At 43.8% G+C, this 15,336-nt stretch overlaps 1 protein-coding gene across 1 annotated transcript in view; it reads left to right on the forward strand.

Moving 5' to 3' along the window:
- The window catches only part of LOC143139582 (dynein axonemal heavy chain 6-like), a 45,329-nt gene extending 31,490 nt beyond the window's left edge, over nt 1-13,839 (forward strand). Inside the window, exons 58-76 of the mRNA XM_076300156.1 lie at nt 1-199; nt 353-583; nt 1,038-1,159; nt 1,472-1,716; nt 2,033-2,427; nt 2,858-3,254; nt 3,566-3,651; nt 4,082-4,238; nt 4,390-4,600; nt 4,814-4,916; nt 5,060-5,281; nt 5,572-5,775; nt 5,964-6,408; nt 6,612-6,802; nt 6,921-7,033; nt 7,563-7,648; nt 12,668-12,804; nt 13,134-13,280; nt 13,603-13,839. The exon at nt 1-199 is cut by the window's left edge and continues 17 nt beyond it. Coding sequence (XP_076156271.1) covers nt 1-199; nt 353-583; nt 1,038-1,159; nt 1,472-1,716; nt 2,033-2,427; nt 2,858-3,254; nt 3,566-3,651; nt 4,082-4,238; nt 4,390-4,600; nt 4,814-4,916; nt 5,060-5,281; nt 5,572-5,775; nt 5,964-6,408; nt 6,612-6,802; nt 6,921-7,033; nt 7,563-7,648; nt 12,668-12,804; nt 13,134-13,280; nt 13,603-13,839 — 3,928 coding nt within the window. The remainder of the gene's footprint in view (nt 200-352; nt 584-1,037; nt 1,160-1,471; nt 1,717-2,032; nt 2,428-2,857; nt 3,255-3,565; nt 3,652-4,081; nt 4,239-4,389; nt 4,601-4,813; nt 4,917-5,059; nt 5,282-5,571; nt 5,776-5,963; nt 6,409-6,611; nt 6,803-6,920; nt 7,034-7,562; nt 7,649-12,667; nt 12,805-13,133; nt 13,281-13,602) is intronic.
- The last annotated feature ends 1,497 nt before the right edge of the window (nt 13,840-15,336 follow it).

Below are 15,336 nucleotides of genomic sequence, written 5' to 3' on the forward strand. Positions count from 1 at the left end.
TGTGACTGAGCTGGACCTGCAGCTGAAGCACATTGTGGGCGACACCATCATCTCCGCTGCCTTCATCACCTACTGTGGCCCGCTGACCGCCGCCTACCGCGAGACCCTCGTCAAGACTTGGCAGGAGTCGTGCCGCAGTGCCGACATCGCCGCATCCGAGGACTACACCTTCATCGGCACCATGACCAAAAAGAATGAGGTAGCCCCGAGGGCTATGGATTACATTACTGCTTAATACACTGAAGTGTACAGAAGTGATTTGACTAGATAATGGCCTGTGCTGCTTTTTCTTGTTGTGTTAGCCATGCTATTGTCTCTGATAGGATTTGAAAATGCCATCTCGTACCTTTAGGTGCAGCACTGGCACAACAATGGTCTGCCATCAGACCAGACCTCTACCGAGAACGCCATCATCATAAAGAACGGGCCCCACTGGCCGGTCATTGTGGACCCCCAGGGACAGGCCAAGCGCTGGCTGATCTGTAAGGAGGGAGTGGGCCTCTACAAGGTCCAGGCATCCAACCCCAACTACATGAAAACAGTGGAGCGAGCCATTCGCATGGGGGATGCTGTATTGATCCAGGTGAGGCTCCCGCTTTTGCGCGCAGTCACACACACCTACAAACAACTTGCATACTCCATAAGCACATCCCATATTCCCATTATTTATGCAGTACTTACGCTACACGTCTACAACCCTGGTCAACCCTGGTCTGGGCCCATATTCACAAAGAATCGTAAGACTAAAAGGAGCTCCTAACTGGCGAATTTATGAGAAACTAATAAAAATAATGGGTGTGGCTGTCTTAACTTCAGTACTAAGTATAAGACAAAAAGCCTGTTAGTGCTAAAAGTAGCACCTACTGTACTGTAGGTCTGGGAAAGATTAAAAGTGGTCGGGAGGACTCCTAACTCACAAAGACCAATTTACAGAACATTGGAAAGCAGCAGTTTGTGTCATTCCACATTGCTATGTCTTGAAATGCACATGCAGAGTCACTTATACAAGATCTCAATCAAAATTCTTTTTCCATCAGGACATAAGTGAGAATGTGGACCCCTGTCTTCGACCAGTATTGGTGAAAAACATCACCATCCGAGAGGGACATTCCTTCATCAAGATTGGAGACACTGAATTAGAATACAATCCCAACTTCAGGTAATTTGCCTGAGATTTCCCTAGTCACTGGCTGCTGGTCTTAATATTCATGCATGCTGCATCTTGCATCCTTTCTTTAGTAAACTGCCTCTCTACACTGGTTAGCTTTGACACCATCATCTGCATCAGCAGAAACAATTTTGTGAATTTTAATCTTAACCACGACCACTGGCATGTGGTATGAATGTCCACCTTTCATTCAACTTATCGTTTTCCTAGCAATGAAAAGCACCTTGAGACAATTTCAGTTGTGTTGATGCTGTAAACAGAACTGAATTGAATTGATTTGATTTAAATCAAATGCATATCCAGACTGTACCTGACCACCTCGCTGCCCAACCCTCACTTCCTGCCGGGTGTGTGCATCATCATCAAGCTGATCAACTTCAACGCGGAATACGAGAGCCTGCAGGAGCAGCTGCTGTCCAGCGCATTCAAGCTGCAGCAGCCAGAACTGGAGCAGCAACACAACCAGCTGCTGCACACCATCATCGCACACCACTTTGACCTCCACCAGCTGGAGGAGAGGTCACTCCAGCTGCTGCAGGAAACCATGGGTCAGGGATGGAGGCCGTGTGTGTGTGTGTGTTTGTGTCTTTGTGTGTGTGTGTGTGTGTGTGTGTGTTTGTTTGTTTGTTTGTGTGTTTGTGTGTGTGTGTTTGTGTGGTTAAGTATGTGATCCTCTAATTTAAGAGGTATGGTTTGTGTTATAACTATGCCTTGTTTTAGTGCTCAAGCAAGCCCAAGTTAATTTAAAAATGTTACCAGTGCATTATGTCAGTTTAGACATGTTTACGTATGTTTGAAATGTTAGGTTAGAAATGTTTACGTAGGTTAGAAATGCACTTTCTCCATTTGTTTTTTTTTTTGTAGGGAATATCCTGGATGACCAGTCTCTCATTGACAACATGAGAAAGACCAAAGAGACCTTCAACAAGATCTCTCAGCGTGCCCAGATGGCCAAGGACAAAGACAAGGAGATTGGCGAGGTACGCAAGAAATACCTGCCCATCGCCAGTTACAGCACTCACCTGTACATCGTGCTGACCGAGCTCACCCAGATCAACTACATGTACCAGTTCTCCCTGGAGTGGTTCTTGGACAAGTACATGAAGGCGGTGCAGTGGGGCAACGAGGCGCCCGAGAGGCCGGGGGAGGGAGCGACGACGCGGGTGTGCAGCTCAGTCACCCGCACCGACTTCGAGACAGTGGACCACAGTCGCTACCTGGTCTCTGTGTTGGATCGCATCACCGAGAGTATCTACAAGGTCAGCTCAGGTCAAACTCTGGAATGCCATGCCACTGGCACATTCTACCTTCAAAAACATGCTGAAAGCACAAGTGTGTTTACGATGGCCTCCACCTCCTAACGTCTTCCCACTGCCACATAACTGCTTTTATTCTGTTTCTTTATTTTATTTTATTTCCTCCATCATGTGTAATCCCTCTTGTAGTACTTTTCACACCTCGTCTTTCCACTATGTTCTGTGTCTGTGTATCTTTGTTCTCTAGTCCTGTGTTTGTTCTTCTGTCTGTATGTAATTTATACATTTATACATTTGTACAGTCACAGAGCCTTGAAATGCACTTACAACTAAAAAAGTATTATTATGTTTATTATTATTATGTGCTCAGTCCATCTCATGTGTTCAGTCTCTCTCTCCGTGTGTGTTCTCTCGCTCCCTCTGGCTCTCACAGGAGGTGTCCCTGGCTCTGTTTGCTGAGCACCAGCTGTGCTTCTCCTTCCTGATGTGCTGCCGGATCATGCAGATGGAGGGTGGCCGCGCCATATCCGGCTGCCCCACACGCGAGCCGTTGCCAGCCAAGGAGTGGTACGCCTTCCTACACACGCCCATGCTGGCCAGAATGCTGACGGGGGCGCCGCCGACGACGACGAAGACCCATGAGCCACCGGCCTACGCCCACTGGCTGACGGACAGCATGTGGACCCAGTGCCAGTACCTGAGCGCACACCTGCCGGCCTTTTCCGGCCTGTGTCACTCTCTGCAGGCCAACCCTGGCCAGTGGAGTGCCTTCCACCAGGCTGACGGCCTCTACAGCTTCCTGGGTCAGCCGTACATGGAGCCAGGCTCAGGTTAGTGACTTTAGACTTCAAAGGCTTCAGGATGATGGTGTGGTGACCTGCTGTTGTTTACTCACTGGCACTCATCATTTTCATATGTTTTGCTTAATCAAACTGTGTTATCTGTATCATTGTGTGTGCAAGCACATCACCTGACATTCTGTACATATTGTGAAAAGATGTGGGGAGCTGTGCTGTCTTTGAACAGCTGCATGATTTCCATAGCAGTGAAGTCCCCTCTGTGGTGTTTTGGCTCTACATTTGCTCACTAAATTGGGGTAAATATGGTAACATTTGTTTATTTCATCTGATCCACCTGTTAGCACCTGTGGCGACCACACCTGTCAGCATCAAACACATCACAGTGTTTACATGGGAGAACCTGTCTGGTTTCCAAAGACTCATTCTGGTGTGTATCTGTGCATGAGTGTGTGTGGATTTAGGGTTTGTAGAGTACATGTGCGTATGTGTGAATGTAGGCTTTGTTTTTTTTTAATATGCAAAGCAGACAGTGTTTTTTCCTCTACAGGGTCACTGACTTGACATTTTTCTAATCTGCTGTGAGAGAGTTCACTCTTAAATAAAAGACCATCTTTTTTCAAACACAGATGTTTTGGCCTCCCAGAAAATGTTTTCATGTTTTGATACAGTTTGCCCCACTCTTGCCAGTCATATTATGTGGCAATTCTGTGCCTTTTACATTGTATTTGCATATAATAAAATAAAAGACAATATAATAGAATATAAATAATGTAAGATCTTCCTCTATATAATGAGATGTTTTTTATCTGATCATCCCTGAATTTCAGGGAAATTTATATGTGACTATTCATTTATAGATTAAGGTTCTGCGAGCAGAGTGTCTCATATCAGCAGTGAGGAGGTTTGTTTTGGAAAAGTTTGGAGCAAAGTATGCGGAAGGGAGCAAAATGAGTCTGCATGATGTCTACGAGCACTCCAGCTCTAACATCCCCATCATCTTCCTCCTCTCACCTGGTACACATACACTCTCTCACACACACACACACACACACACACACACACACACACACACACACACACATTATGTGCATTTGTGTGTATATGAGTCCACATGTGTGTGTGTGTATGTGTATGTATGTGTTTGTGTGTCTGTGTGTGTGTATAGGCACAGACCCGGCTTCCCTCTTGCTACGCCTGGCCCATGAGCAACGCGGCAGCAGCCTGCACCTGGACATGGTGTCCCTGGGCCAGGGCCAGGGCCCACGAGCCGACGAGCTGGTCAGCAAGGCCCAAGTGCTCAAGGGCCGCTGGGTCTTCCTACAGAACTGCCACCTGGCGGCCTCCTTCATGCCTCGTCTGCACACCATCGTGAACTCGTCAGTAGTCTTGATGGACCAAACGTGACAAACGTTCACACTAATTTAACTTTCTGTTGTTATATGTGTATTTTTTTTTTTTAGAAGTATATGAATGTGTATTAGATGTGTGTGTGTGCTGCCTCAGGACATTTCTATTTTTATTTGCTGTAATCTCATTTTAATGTACGTGAGTGAGTGGTCAGTAAGGGGTTACGCTGTTCTGTTGTGCAGGTTGAAGTGGAAAGGTTCTGACCTGGACCCACACTTCCGTCTGTGGCTCTCCTCAAAACCCGACCCGGTCTTCCCAGCATCCATACTGCAGAGGGGCTTTAAGGTCAGACTGGCCCTCACTCTCTTCTCCTCTCGTCAAGTCAAGTTGATTTATATAGATACCTAGTTGATTTGTGCTACTATGCTGATGTGGAACAGCATCTAAGATGTCCGCCCCTGACATGGAGTGTGTGTTGTGGACTGCAGGTGGCTGTGGAGTCTCCTCAGGGCCTGAAGCAGAAGCTGCTGCACATAATGGGCATCAACGGGGAGGTGACCGACAAGACCTTCAGCAAGGCCGACTGTGGCTCCGCCTGGAAGAGCCTGGTGTTCAGCCTTTGCTTTTTCCACGCCATCGTGCAGGAGAGAAAGAAGTACGGCACCCTGGGCTGGAACATCCCCTACACGTTCACCTCCTCGGACCTGGAGGTACGACGCGGCGCAGGATCAGACAAAACTAACTTGACCACCAAAAATGACCATCACTGTGTTTAAAGTGCCAGTGTGCTTCTCCACATACATTGGGCTGGACTCCCAGGCGAGAGTGTGTTGACTTTTCTTGGCAGTGATATCTGTTATGAAGTAGCTCTACATAAAGCAACTGATAACCCTCATTGTAAGAAAGTTGAGATTAGAAGCACTAGGCCTGTGCTGAGAGCTTGTGGTCAGCTTTCAGAGCCAGGTGAATGGCTGCCCTCTCTCCCCCTGCCTCCTCCCAGGTGTCCCTGCTGAACCAGAAAGCGATGCTGACGGCCAGCGAGGGCGCGGAGGTGCCCTGGGCGGCGCTCCACTACCTGATGGGAGAGGTGGTGTACGGCGGCCACATCATGGACCCCTGGGACCACCGTTGCCTGACGGCCATCCTGCAGCGCTGTTACAACTCCCGAGTGCTCCAGGAGGGACTATTCTCCTCCCAGGCCCAGGTGCCAAGCCCCACTCACCCACTCTTGTACCCCATTGACTGCTCTCTCAAAGCTGAGATGTTATGGATGTTGATTAGCTGTCAACACAAATAGATGGGACACAGTGATTTTACATTTATGTATTGCAAAGTTTAAAAAACGTGTTCTTAGATCCTACGTAGCCCGCTGCATTCATTTATTGATTTATACATTTATTGTATGTATTGAGTGTGTATATTCTGTTGTACCGCATGTCTCAGGGTTACCCAGCTTTCCCCAAAGACGGCAGCTGGTCGCAGTGCCATGCCTACATAGAGAACATGCCGGAAAAAGAGCTGGCCGAGTTATTTGGCATCGACAGAAATACGGAGGCAATAGTGCAGCAGCATCAGGCCCAGCAGCTGCTGCAGGCGGTCATCAATCTGCAGCCTCAGGTCAGTGACGTCCACCTGCACACCAGGTCAGGGAGAACCAGGAAACCTGCAGAGACACAGACTCAGAAGAGACACAGCGACACCGAGTCCAAAGACAAAGTGGTCCTGAAGATGGCCAACTACATTCTAAAGAAACTTCCAGAACAAGTCGAGTCCAATCAAGGCCAGACAAAGCTGCAAGATGTTTTGGCTGAAATCAGCTCAGAGGCAAAAGAAGAAGGTATCTGTACCATTTGTTGGGATAGCTGGAATTATTAGGCTTACACTTCACATTTGATTCAAGAATGCATCCGCTGCATTGTTTCTCTTATTATATTCTCTCCCCCCAGGTTATCTAATGTGTGTGTGCTTGTCTGTGTTTGTGTGTGTGTGTGTGTGTGTGTGTGTGTGTGTGTGTGTGTGTGTTGTGCTATGTGTGTATAGGTGGGCAGCACTTGTTAGCACTGCTGGTGGTCCTGAAGGAGGAGATCAGGCGTTTTGACCGGCTGCTGGCTGCTGTCCACTCCACTCTGCTCCACTTCTGCAGTGCCATCAAGGGCGAGACGCTCATGACCCAGAACATGGAGGAGATCCACAATGCACTGCTCACCATGGTGGTGCCTGCTGCCTGGAAGGTAGCACAAACACACACACACTGACAAACACACACACAAACACACACACACACACACACACACACACAGAGTCTCTCTCACCTAGACACACATACTCACCATACAGATCCTCCTGCAGGTGCTGTCGTATGAGTCATGCAAAGCGCTGGGCTCCTGGGTGCTTGACCTGGAGCGTAGGGTCAGTTTCATCCAAGCCTGGAGTGACCATGTCAAATCCAAGCATATGAAAAGGTAACATCTATTGAGCAGAGGACATGCACAGGCCCAAAGAGAGCCGATGACACACATACAGACATTACACAATAGCCTAGCCTGTGCAAAAGGGCAAACTAACGGAACGCAGATAGAGCCCAATACAGGACCACTGGAGAGCACTGCAGAGCAGATGTGGTTCCCACAGTTGAATATTCTCAGTGGTTTGTTTTGACTAGATGGCTTGCGCTCTCTGCAAATAATGCAAACATCATGGCATCTTATCAGACTTCTCAGGCATTTAGTTGGGAAAGAAGGAAAAGTTCTGTTGTTTCCAAGGACACACATTTTGGTGATATATATGAATGTAAACAATTGATGTTTTGACTCCATTTTACCACTATTTCCTGGTTATCTTATAATCCACTGTGTACACACAGCTGTGTCAGTCATGTGCTCCCTTGCAAAACCACAAAGATAATCAACTTTTCAAATGAAATCATTCTGACTCATGAATCATGAAATGTCTCCCTCAACCTTGTGTTTGTGTGACTTTGTGCTTGTGCAGAACTGAACAATCCACTGGTGGTGGGACGTTCTTCCACAAGGACAACCCACGCCGCTACTGGCTGTCTGGGTTCTTCTTCCCCCAAGGTTCCAGTAGTCTCTCTTCACTATTTGCTTTCATGAAACGAATCATTTATCTGGGTTTAATATGTCTAGAGGCTACATTTACACTCACTCCCATTGGGTTATCCCACATGTGTAAGAAAGATAATCAACAAAGTAGTCTGAGCGAATTAGGGTTGAAGGTGGAAGTAAATACAGCAAAAGAATATTTGGTATCAATCGAACCGTAATTTCATGTAGATTAAGAATTTCAGGTGCCTACAGTGCAGATTTGTACCAGAAAAAAGATATACAGCTTTGAATGGACCATGGAATGATTATTGGGCCAAAATCGTATATTATCACATATAGATATTAGCTGATATCTCCCATACTGGTAAAAGGATCTTTACCAAACTTGGTGTACTTACTCACCATAAGTTCTTGATGAAATTAGTAGGTGTTTAATGTCTTGGGGTCAAAGGTCAAGGTCACGTGAGGTCATAGTTGACATGCAATGTTTGTTTTATACCTCTCAAGCAGATTGAAGGATCCTCATTAAACCCAACACAGTTAATTAAGCCTAAATTAACTAATAAGGCATTAAAGATCATGGGGTCACAGGTAGAGGTTAAAGGTCATGAGGCTATAGCTGGCTGAGGCATAGAATCAACTATCTGACATTAAAAAAGATTAAGACATTTATTAAAGCAAAACAAACTTTATTTTCTGTATAAAAACAGTTGTTTCAACCTCCACATCTTATTTTAGTATTGTAGTAGTAGCCTCTCTGAAACCAGGGGAAATCTAAATAATTTGCTGTTTTAAAAATGCAAACATCTGTGTGAATACCTGTTAAAATAACTGTTTCAGTTCAGAGTTTTAGATTAAATCCAAACCATTTCTGTCAAACATCTGATAAACATTGTCATCTACAGCTATTTCCTTCAGCTTAAATTATAACGCCAGACAATTGATGTAAATGTCTATGTTGATAGAATACTGTTAGAAATAAAAACTACCCTTGCATCGATTGCAATAGTTATACTTTGTTCCCTGAAGTTGGTAGTAGGCATATAAGCAACGGCAACAGCGGACTGATATTACCTAGGATTCTACTAGGTATTAGGGTGGGTTTTCAGGATGTGAAGGGATGTAATCATGGGTTTCATAAAGTACTGGGGGTACCAGGATGAGAGGATCTCCTCCTTACATGGTTAAGGGAGAGGGGGTGTTATCAAGCTGGACAGGACAGGGATGAGGAGGCCACTGTGCCTTACGAGTTAGGGCCTGTCTAGCTAGGAAGAGAATAAGATAAGGCCTTATTTCACCAAACTGGAAGGAAACAGAAAAACTTCTACACTATTTTACACTATTTTACATATGTTACCTATGCATTACATAGGTTTGCATATAGTTTTATGCATGATGGGAAGATGGTTTCCAATGTAAGCGACCCTGCTTGATACTGATTGGTGAAGGGTGTTGATGGAGATGGCGTGAGAGGGTGGCACTTCTCAAGGGCTGAGGAGTATAAAATATAGTGTACAGTATAGCCATCCGTAGGGGAGATCTTGTCGGGGGCCCCAGCTGATGACATCTCCTCCCTACTGCTTTGATGGTTGGTCTGGACTTTGGTTGGGCTGTACTATCATTGCAATACGGTGAATAAAAATCAACAGTCTTCGGAAAATCTTCTATCTACATTGTCTCCTTCGGACGCCTTGCTCCAGAGCGCTAAATTACTAAATAGTCAAGTGGTAATTGTTAATTGGACAATTTGATTTGGAAGTGGACATTTTCTAGCCTGGAAAATCCAGACCCTGGTAATTTAGAAAGATTAAGGGTCTGGCCACAAACAATGTAATGGCCCAACTCGAGGGGCGGCACCAAGCATGCATTTGAAAATCTCACTGCACACAATTGGATAACACTAGACCAATGTTTACTCCACTCACATCCATCTGGGATTGCTTCCGTTGAGAGTGATTTCGGCACCAGATTTTATGGTAGAGCCAATCAGGACGCAGGGCAGGAGTTTAATAGATGTGACGTTTGCATTTGACACTGTTGATCACAATATTTTACTACACAGACTAGAACACTGGGTTGGATTTACAGGCATAGTTATCAGCTGGCTAAAATCATATCTACAAGAAAGGAGCTTCTTTGTTGCCATCGGAAACTGTACCTCAACACCAACGTCCTTGACCTGTGGTGTTCCCCAGGGGTCGATCTTGGGGCCACTATTATTCAACCTCTATATGCTCCCACTTGGACAAATCATTCAAAATAATTTGATTTCATATCATAGCTATGCAGATGACACACAAATTTACTTAGCTCTATCACCAAACGACTATGGTCCTCTTGAATCTATGTGTCAGTGTATAGAACAAATCAACACCTGGATGTCTCAAAATTTTCTTCAGCTGAACAAAGAAAAAACTTAAGTAATTATATTTGGTAAAAATGAGGAAAGACTTAGGGTTGCCACTCTCCTTGACACAAAAGGGTTGAAGGCAAAGGATACTGTTAAAAATCTTGGTGTATTAATTGACAGTGATCTAAATTTCAACAGCCACATGAAAGCGATAACTAAATCAGCTTTTTACCACCTCAAAAATATTGCCAAACTCAGAGGGCTGATGTCAAAACATGACTTAGAAAAACTCATTCATGCATTTATCTCCAGCAGGGTTGATTACTGCAATGGACTGTTCACAGGCCTTCCTAAAAAGACTATTAAACAGCTTCAGGTGATACAAAATGCAGCAGCTAGGATTTTAACAAAAACTAAAAGAACTGACCACATTACTCCAATTCTTAAGTCCTTGCACTGGCTTCCAGTAAGTCACAGATTTGACTTTAAAGCACTATTGCTTGTTTATAAATCAGTAAATGGAGCAGGACCTAAATACTTGTCAGACATGCTTCAGCAGTACACACCTTCTCGTCCTCTCAGGTCCCAGGTGAAAAACCTGCTCGTAAAACCTACAGTTAGAACTAAACATGGTGAAGCAGCTTTTAGCTGCTATGCGGCTCAGCTGTGGAACCAACTTTCGGATGACATCAAAAAGGCCCCAACTGTAGCCAGTTTTAAATCTAGACTTAAGACCAAACTGTTCTCAGATGCTTTCTGCTAACTGTGCCGAGTTACAAATTCTGAATCTGCCTTGATAATTATTCTACTTTGTCTTTTATTACTTTTTTTTTTTTACTACTTTTGCTTACTAATTATTCTTTATTTTTAAATGATTTTACCATGTGTCTTATGTTTTTGTTTTTATTATTTTACCTTTTAACTATTCTTTGACTATATTGCCCTTCTATGCTTTTATTTGTTATTATTGTTTGGTTTTGTTTATGTAAAGCATATTGAATGACCTCTGTGTATGAAATGCGCTATATAAATAAACTTGACTTGACTTGACTTGACTTGACGTAGCGTAGAAGCGACTGTGAGACTGTTCTCAGCGTCACGGGTTGGCTTCAATGTGAGTGGTTGAAGTAGCATGTTAATAGAGGACGGACAAGTGGCTTATCCAATCATATGCAAGGATTTTTGATAAGGCCCAGCCTTCTGAAACACCACTCCAATGGATCGATCCCAGATGGATTATAGAGCTAGGCGGAACGAAATTCATCTGGCGAGAGTCAGGTTAGTCTCATCATCCATTGCAGTGAAATGGAAAATAATGAATCAAGACAGTACTGAGCACAACTAAATACTGATATTCATCCCAGGGGAAAATATTGCTTCTTACAACAGTCTCATCTTTCAGAAACAAAATTTAGAAAATGAACTTCTATCCTAATACTTTGTGTCCCTTAATATGCTTTGTAAGAAATTATAAGGTGGCTTGTAACAAATTCATATTTAATTATATTATTGATATCTACCGTCAAAATCTTCCAAAATATTTAGATATTATTTTTTGCCCACCCCTAACTTCAACTGAGCAGAGAACAACGGACATGCCACATTACTAACATCAAAACTGGAAGACAATGCTAGTCTTCAGGGTCACAGAAATTGCCAGGAGAAAGTGGACAACACCTTGTCCATGAAGGGAAAAATAGCAAGGGCCACAGTTAACAGTCATACTAACTTATGGAAAGTCACAACAGCAGAGAAAGCTATAATTTACAGCTGGAAGTAGCACTGCTTGTACTGTGAAAAGGACTGCATGGGCAATATTGAAAGAGATATTGGTCAGGTCATGACTATGCTAGTGGAAGTATTTCACTTATGTAACTGCTAAGCACATTTGCCTACAGTAATTGCAATCAGATACTTGATTCTTATATACAAAGGAGGGGTATTAAACTCATTGTGCTGTAGATAGGGACTCCCCATGTCAAAAACAACCAAGTCTATGTTGTGCAACATAAAAAAGTTCACTATATTTACAGTAATTGAATTGAACATGGCATGTTGATTAGCATGTCTCCACCGTCTATAACCTTGTATGTCAGGGGATGAAACTGACCCTAACCTTTGACCCCATGGCCCTGAGTCCCTAAGTTCATCTAACTTGTATAGACAATAAATGTACTAGAGTTAATGAAGATCCATCAGTATTCTTTGGAGATATGAACCAAATACTGCATGTGAGTTATTTGTGTGACCCCTTGTAACCTTGACCTTTGACCTCAAGACCTAAATTGTCTTGCCAGCTCTTTGACAACTTGTAGTGGGTAAGTAGACCAAGTTTGATGAATATCTTTCAATTGGCTTAAGAGATATCAGCTAATATCAAGATGTACTAACATACGTTTTTGGCCTAAAAATCATTGTGCCATGCTCCATTCAAAGCCCTATATATTTTTTTCGGTACAAATCTGCGCTGTAGGCACCACAAATTCTTAATCTACAGAAAATTACGATTCAAATGATACCAAATATGCTTTTGCTGTATTTACTTCCACCTTTGACCCTTTTCTAGGCTAATTCGCTCAGACTAAAGATCAACAAAACAAAAACACACACACACACACACACACACAGCAGACCTTGTTGCTGTGTTCTAGTTCAGCTAAGATGTTCTTCCTCTTGGACAGGGTTTCTCACGGCCGTGCTGCAGACGTACGCCCGCAAAAGGAGCCTGCCGATGGACTCACTGTGCTTCAGCTACCACGTGCAAAAAGACACGCTGGACTGGAGCACGGCCCCCCACAAGACCCAGTTACTGTTTGAGGCAAGGCACTGCAGACCATATGAATACTGTATCACTTGTATCAAGCTGAGAGAATATGAGAATATAATCCTTGAAATGATACTATTGACTATGGCGGATAGAGGTCCGGTAGACTGTTGTTAGCATAGCGTTTTAATATAGAGGCAAGTTTTGAAGAAAGCTTCCCAAGTGAGGATATGCATACCATCCATGTGATGATAGATGTTCACAAAAGTTCCCAATTTTATAAAGTTGAAATTTATGCAGAGTGTTGAAGGATCTCATAACAAAGAGTGACAAAACAGTGAGCAGGCTTTTACTGAGGTCTTAACACCATGTGGCCATGCTAGGGTGCAGATCCACCTGAGGACGGCGTGCTGGTGTACGGACTCTACCTGAACGGCGCCAGATGGGACCCAGAGTCGCAGACGCTGCAGGAGACACTGCCCAAACTCCAGCACTACCCCATGCCCGAGATCCACTTTCTGCCCTGCCAGGTACCATGGCCGTCCACTCAGGTGACCTGGAGTCAGGGACTCAAGTGCCATTTCAGACCTCTGGTGCCATCAGTGCAAGACCATACCAACCGATAACTCCTGATAGTACTGATCGAGCTGTGCCTCACTGAACATGAATGCAGACCCTTAATAGACCGTTAGTTCATAATGAGTACATCTCCTCCCGTGTTCTGCAAAACATAAGAATAATGAAGTGAGTGCTAGATTAGAAGAACTGGATCAGTATCTCAGAGCTGTGATTTTTAGTAACGTGAAGATCTGAAGATCAGTCATCTCTACTTCCCTCTCCATTTTCTGTCAGAAATCGGATGAGCCACCACCACATCGGTCAGAGCCAGAGGAGCATCTGAAGACGGGCGGTGAGGGGGAGCGGTCCTTCTACGAGTGCCCTCTCTACTGCACTTCCAAGCGCGCTGGCTACCTGTCTTCCACCGGCTTTTCCAGCAACTTCGTCACAGCCATGTCGCTGCCCACCACCATACCCGCCTCCCACTGGATCTTCAGGGGCACCACCATGCTGTGCCAGCTGGACGAGTGAGCCCATCGGTACCGTTTCAAAAAGCGCAGCTCACACATGTCTGCTCCAAATTCAATCCCTGAATTTTTGTAAAGCTTAGGTATTTTGTGCAAAGCAAGCCGTTTGTCCTTTTTTCAGAAATGTCTAGAACAAAGTAGTGTTTTTAATAGTCCATTGATCAGAATGCATATTTCAGTCATTTATGCTCTATTACAGTGGCTTAATACAATAGCTATCAATCCTCATGGTCACATAAGCACAGCATCTGCATCATACTGTAGCAAAATAATCGCCACAGAATCTCCAATAAGACCACATTAAGACCATGCATGAGACATGATCAAACGTTTTGTGAATCCAAATGAATCCAGAATAATATAGACATGCCCTAAGACTGACAGATACAGTACTCACACAGCTTGCCATGGTGTTCATTACTGGACTTTGGGAACGGATTCCACTCATGTCTACTTCTTAGTAGCAAAGATGGCTGATAGAAGAACAGTTACTTACAGAACATAATTTGAGGCTTCTGAGCAAGTCTCAAAGGACACACAGAAGTCCAAGATGGGTACATTTTCATCACCCCGCGTAACATACAGTACACAATGCAATTCGGTTCTTGCAAACTCTACAATATAGAGTGCCAATTTATTTTAAATTGGACATGAATTGTTTTACAAATATCTATTATTTCAAGAAAGCAACTTTAAGATACACAGAAAGTAAAGTAAAAGAAACATACATCACATCAGTTAACTTAAAACGTTATATCTATTGTTTCAAAAAAAGCAACTTTAAGGTACACAAAAACTAAAGTAAAGGAAACATACATCACAATAGTTAACTTAAAACTTTAGTAATCAAAAGGCTTTGAGAACTACACCATGGCAAATCTATCAATTGATAAACTTTGGTCATCGAACAAGATGTAGTACAGTGCATCCTCAACAACAATATTACAGTGGTTTAGACACTGAAGGCGTTTTCAATTTGTGTGTGTGTACACGTGTAACAGAGTTTTGGCACATAAATGACATCTAAATACATACAGTATACAGGGTGATGACATTCACTAGGCTGTTCTTCTCCACTGCGTTTGAGCCAGCCCAACCATCAGGGTTACTAAGCCATCGACACCTTGTTTTCCATTCACTTAACTCCTAAACATTCTAGGTAGAATCATAAGGAAAGCAGCAGCTAATTGCCTTAAACTACAGTTAACTAGCTGTACTTAGCATTCAGCTCATTGTTTCTCACATTATAGTGCAAAACTTCTAAGAATGGTCATATCAAGGAAAGTTCTAAAGGGTCTAAAACAGTGGTGTAGTCTAGTTAGCTGTAGTGGATATACTGTGATGTAGTAGTTAGCTGTAGTGGGTATACTGTGATCAACCCCAAATGTTAATACGTATCCTTGCCTATTTTAAGTGGGTATACTGAGATGGTGATGTTTTTGAAGTGGGTATACTGCGTAGTCCTGCGCATCACGTAGACTACACCACTGGTCTTAAACTC

Source organism: Alosa pseudoharengus, unplaced genomic scaffold, assembly GCF_046254945.1.
Source record: "Alosa pseudoharengus isolate Yale_2024_CS ecotype anadromous, Long Island Sound unplaced genomic scaffold, YU_APseudo_1.1 YU_APseudo_1.1_scf_22, whole genome shotgun sequence".
NCBI lineage: Eukaryota > Metazoa > Chordata > Actinopteri > Clupeiformes > Clupeidae > Alosa > Alosa pseudoharengus.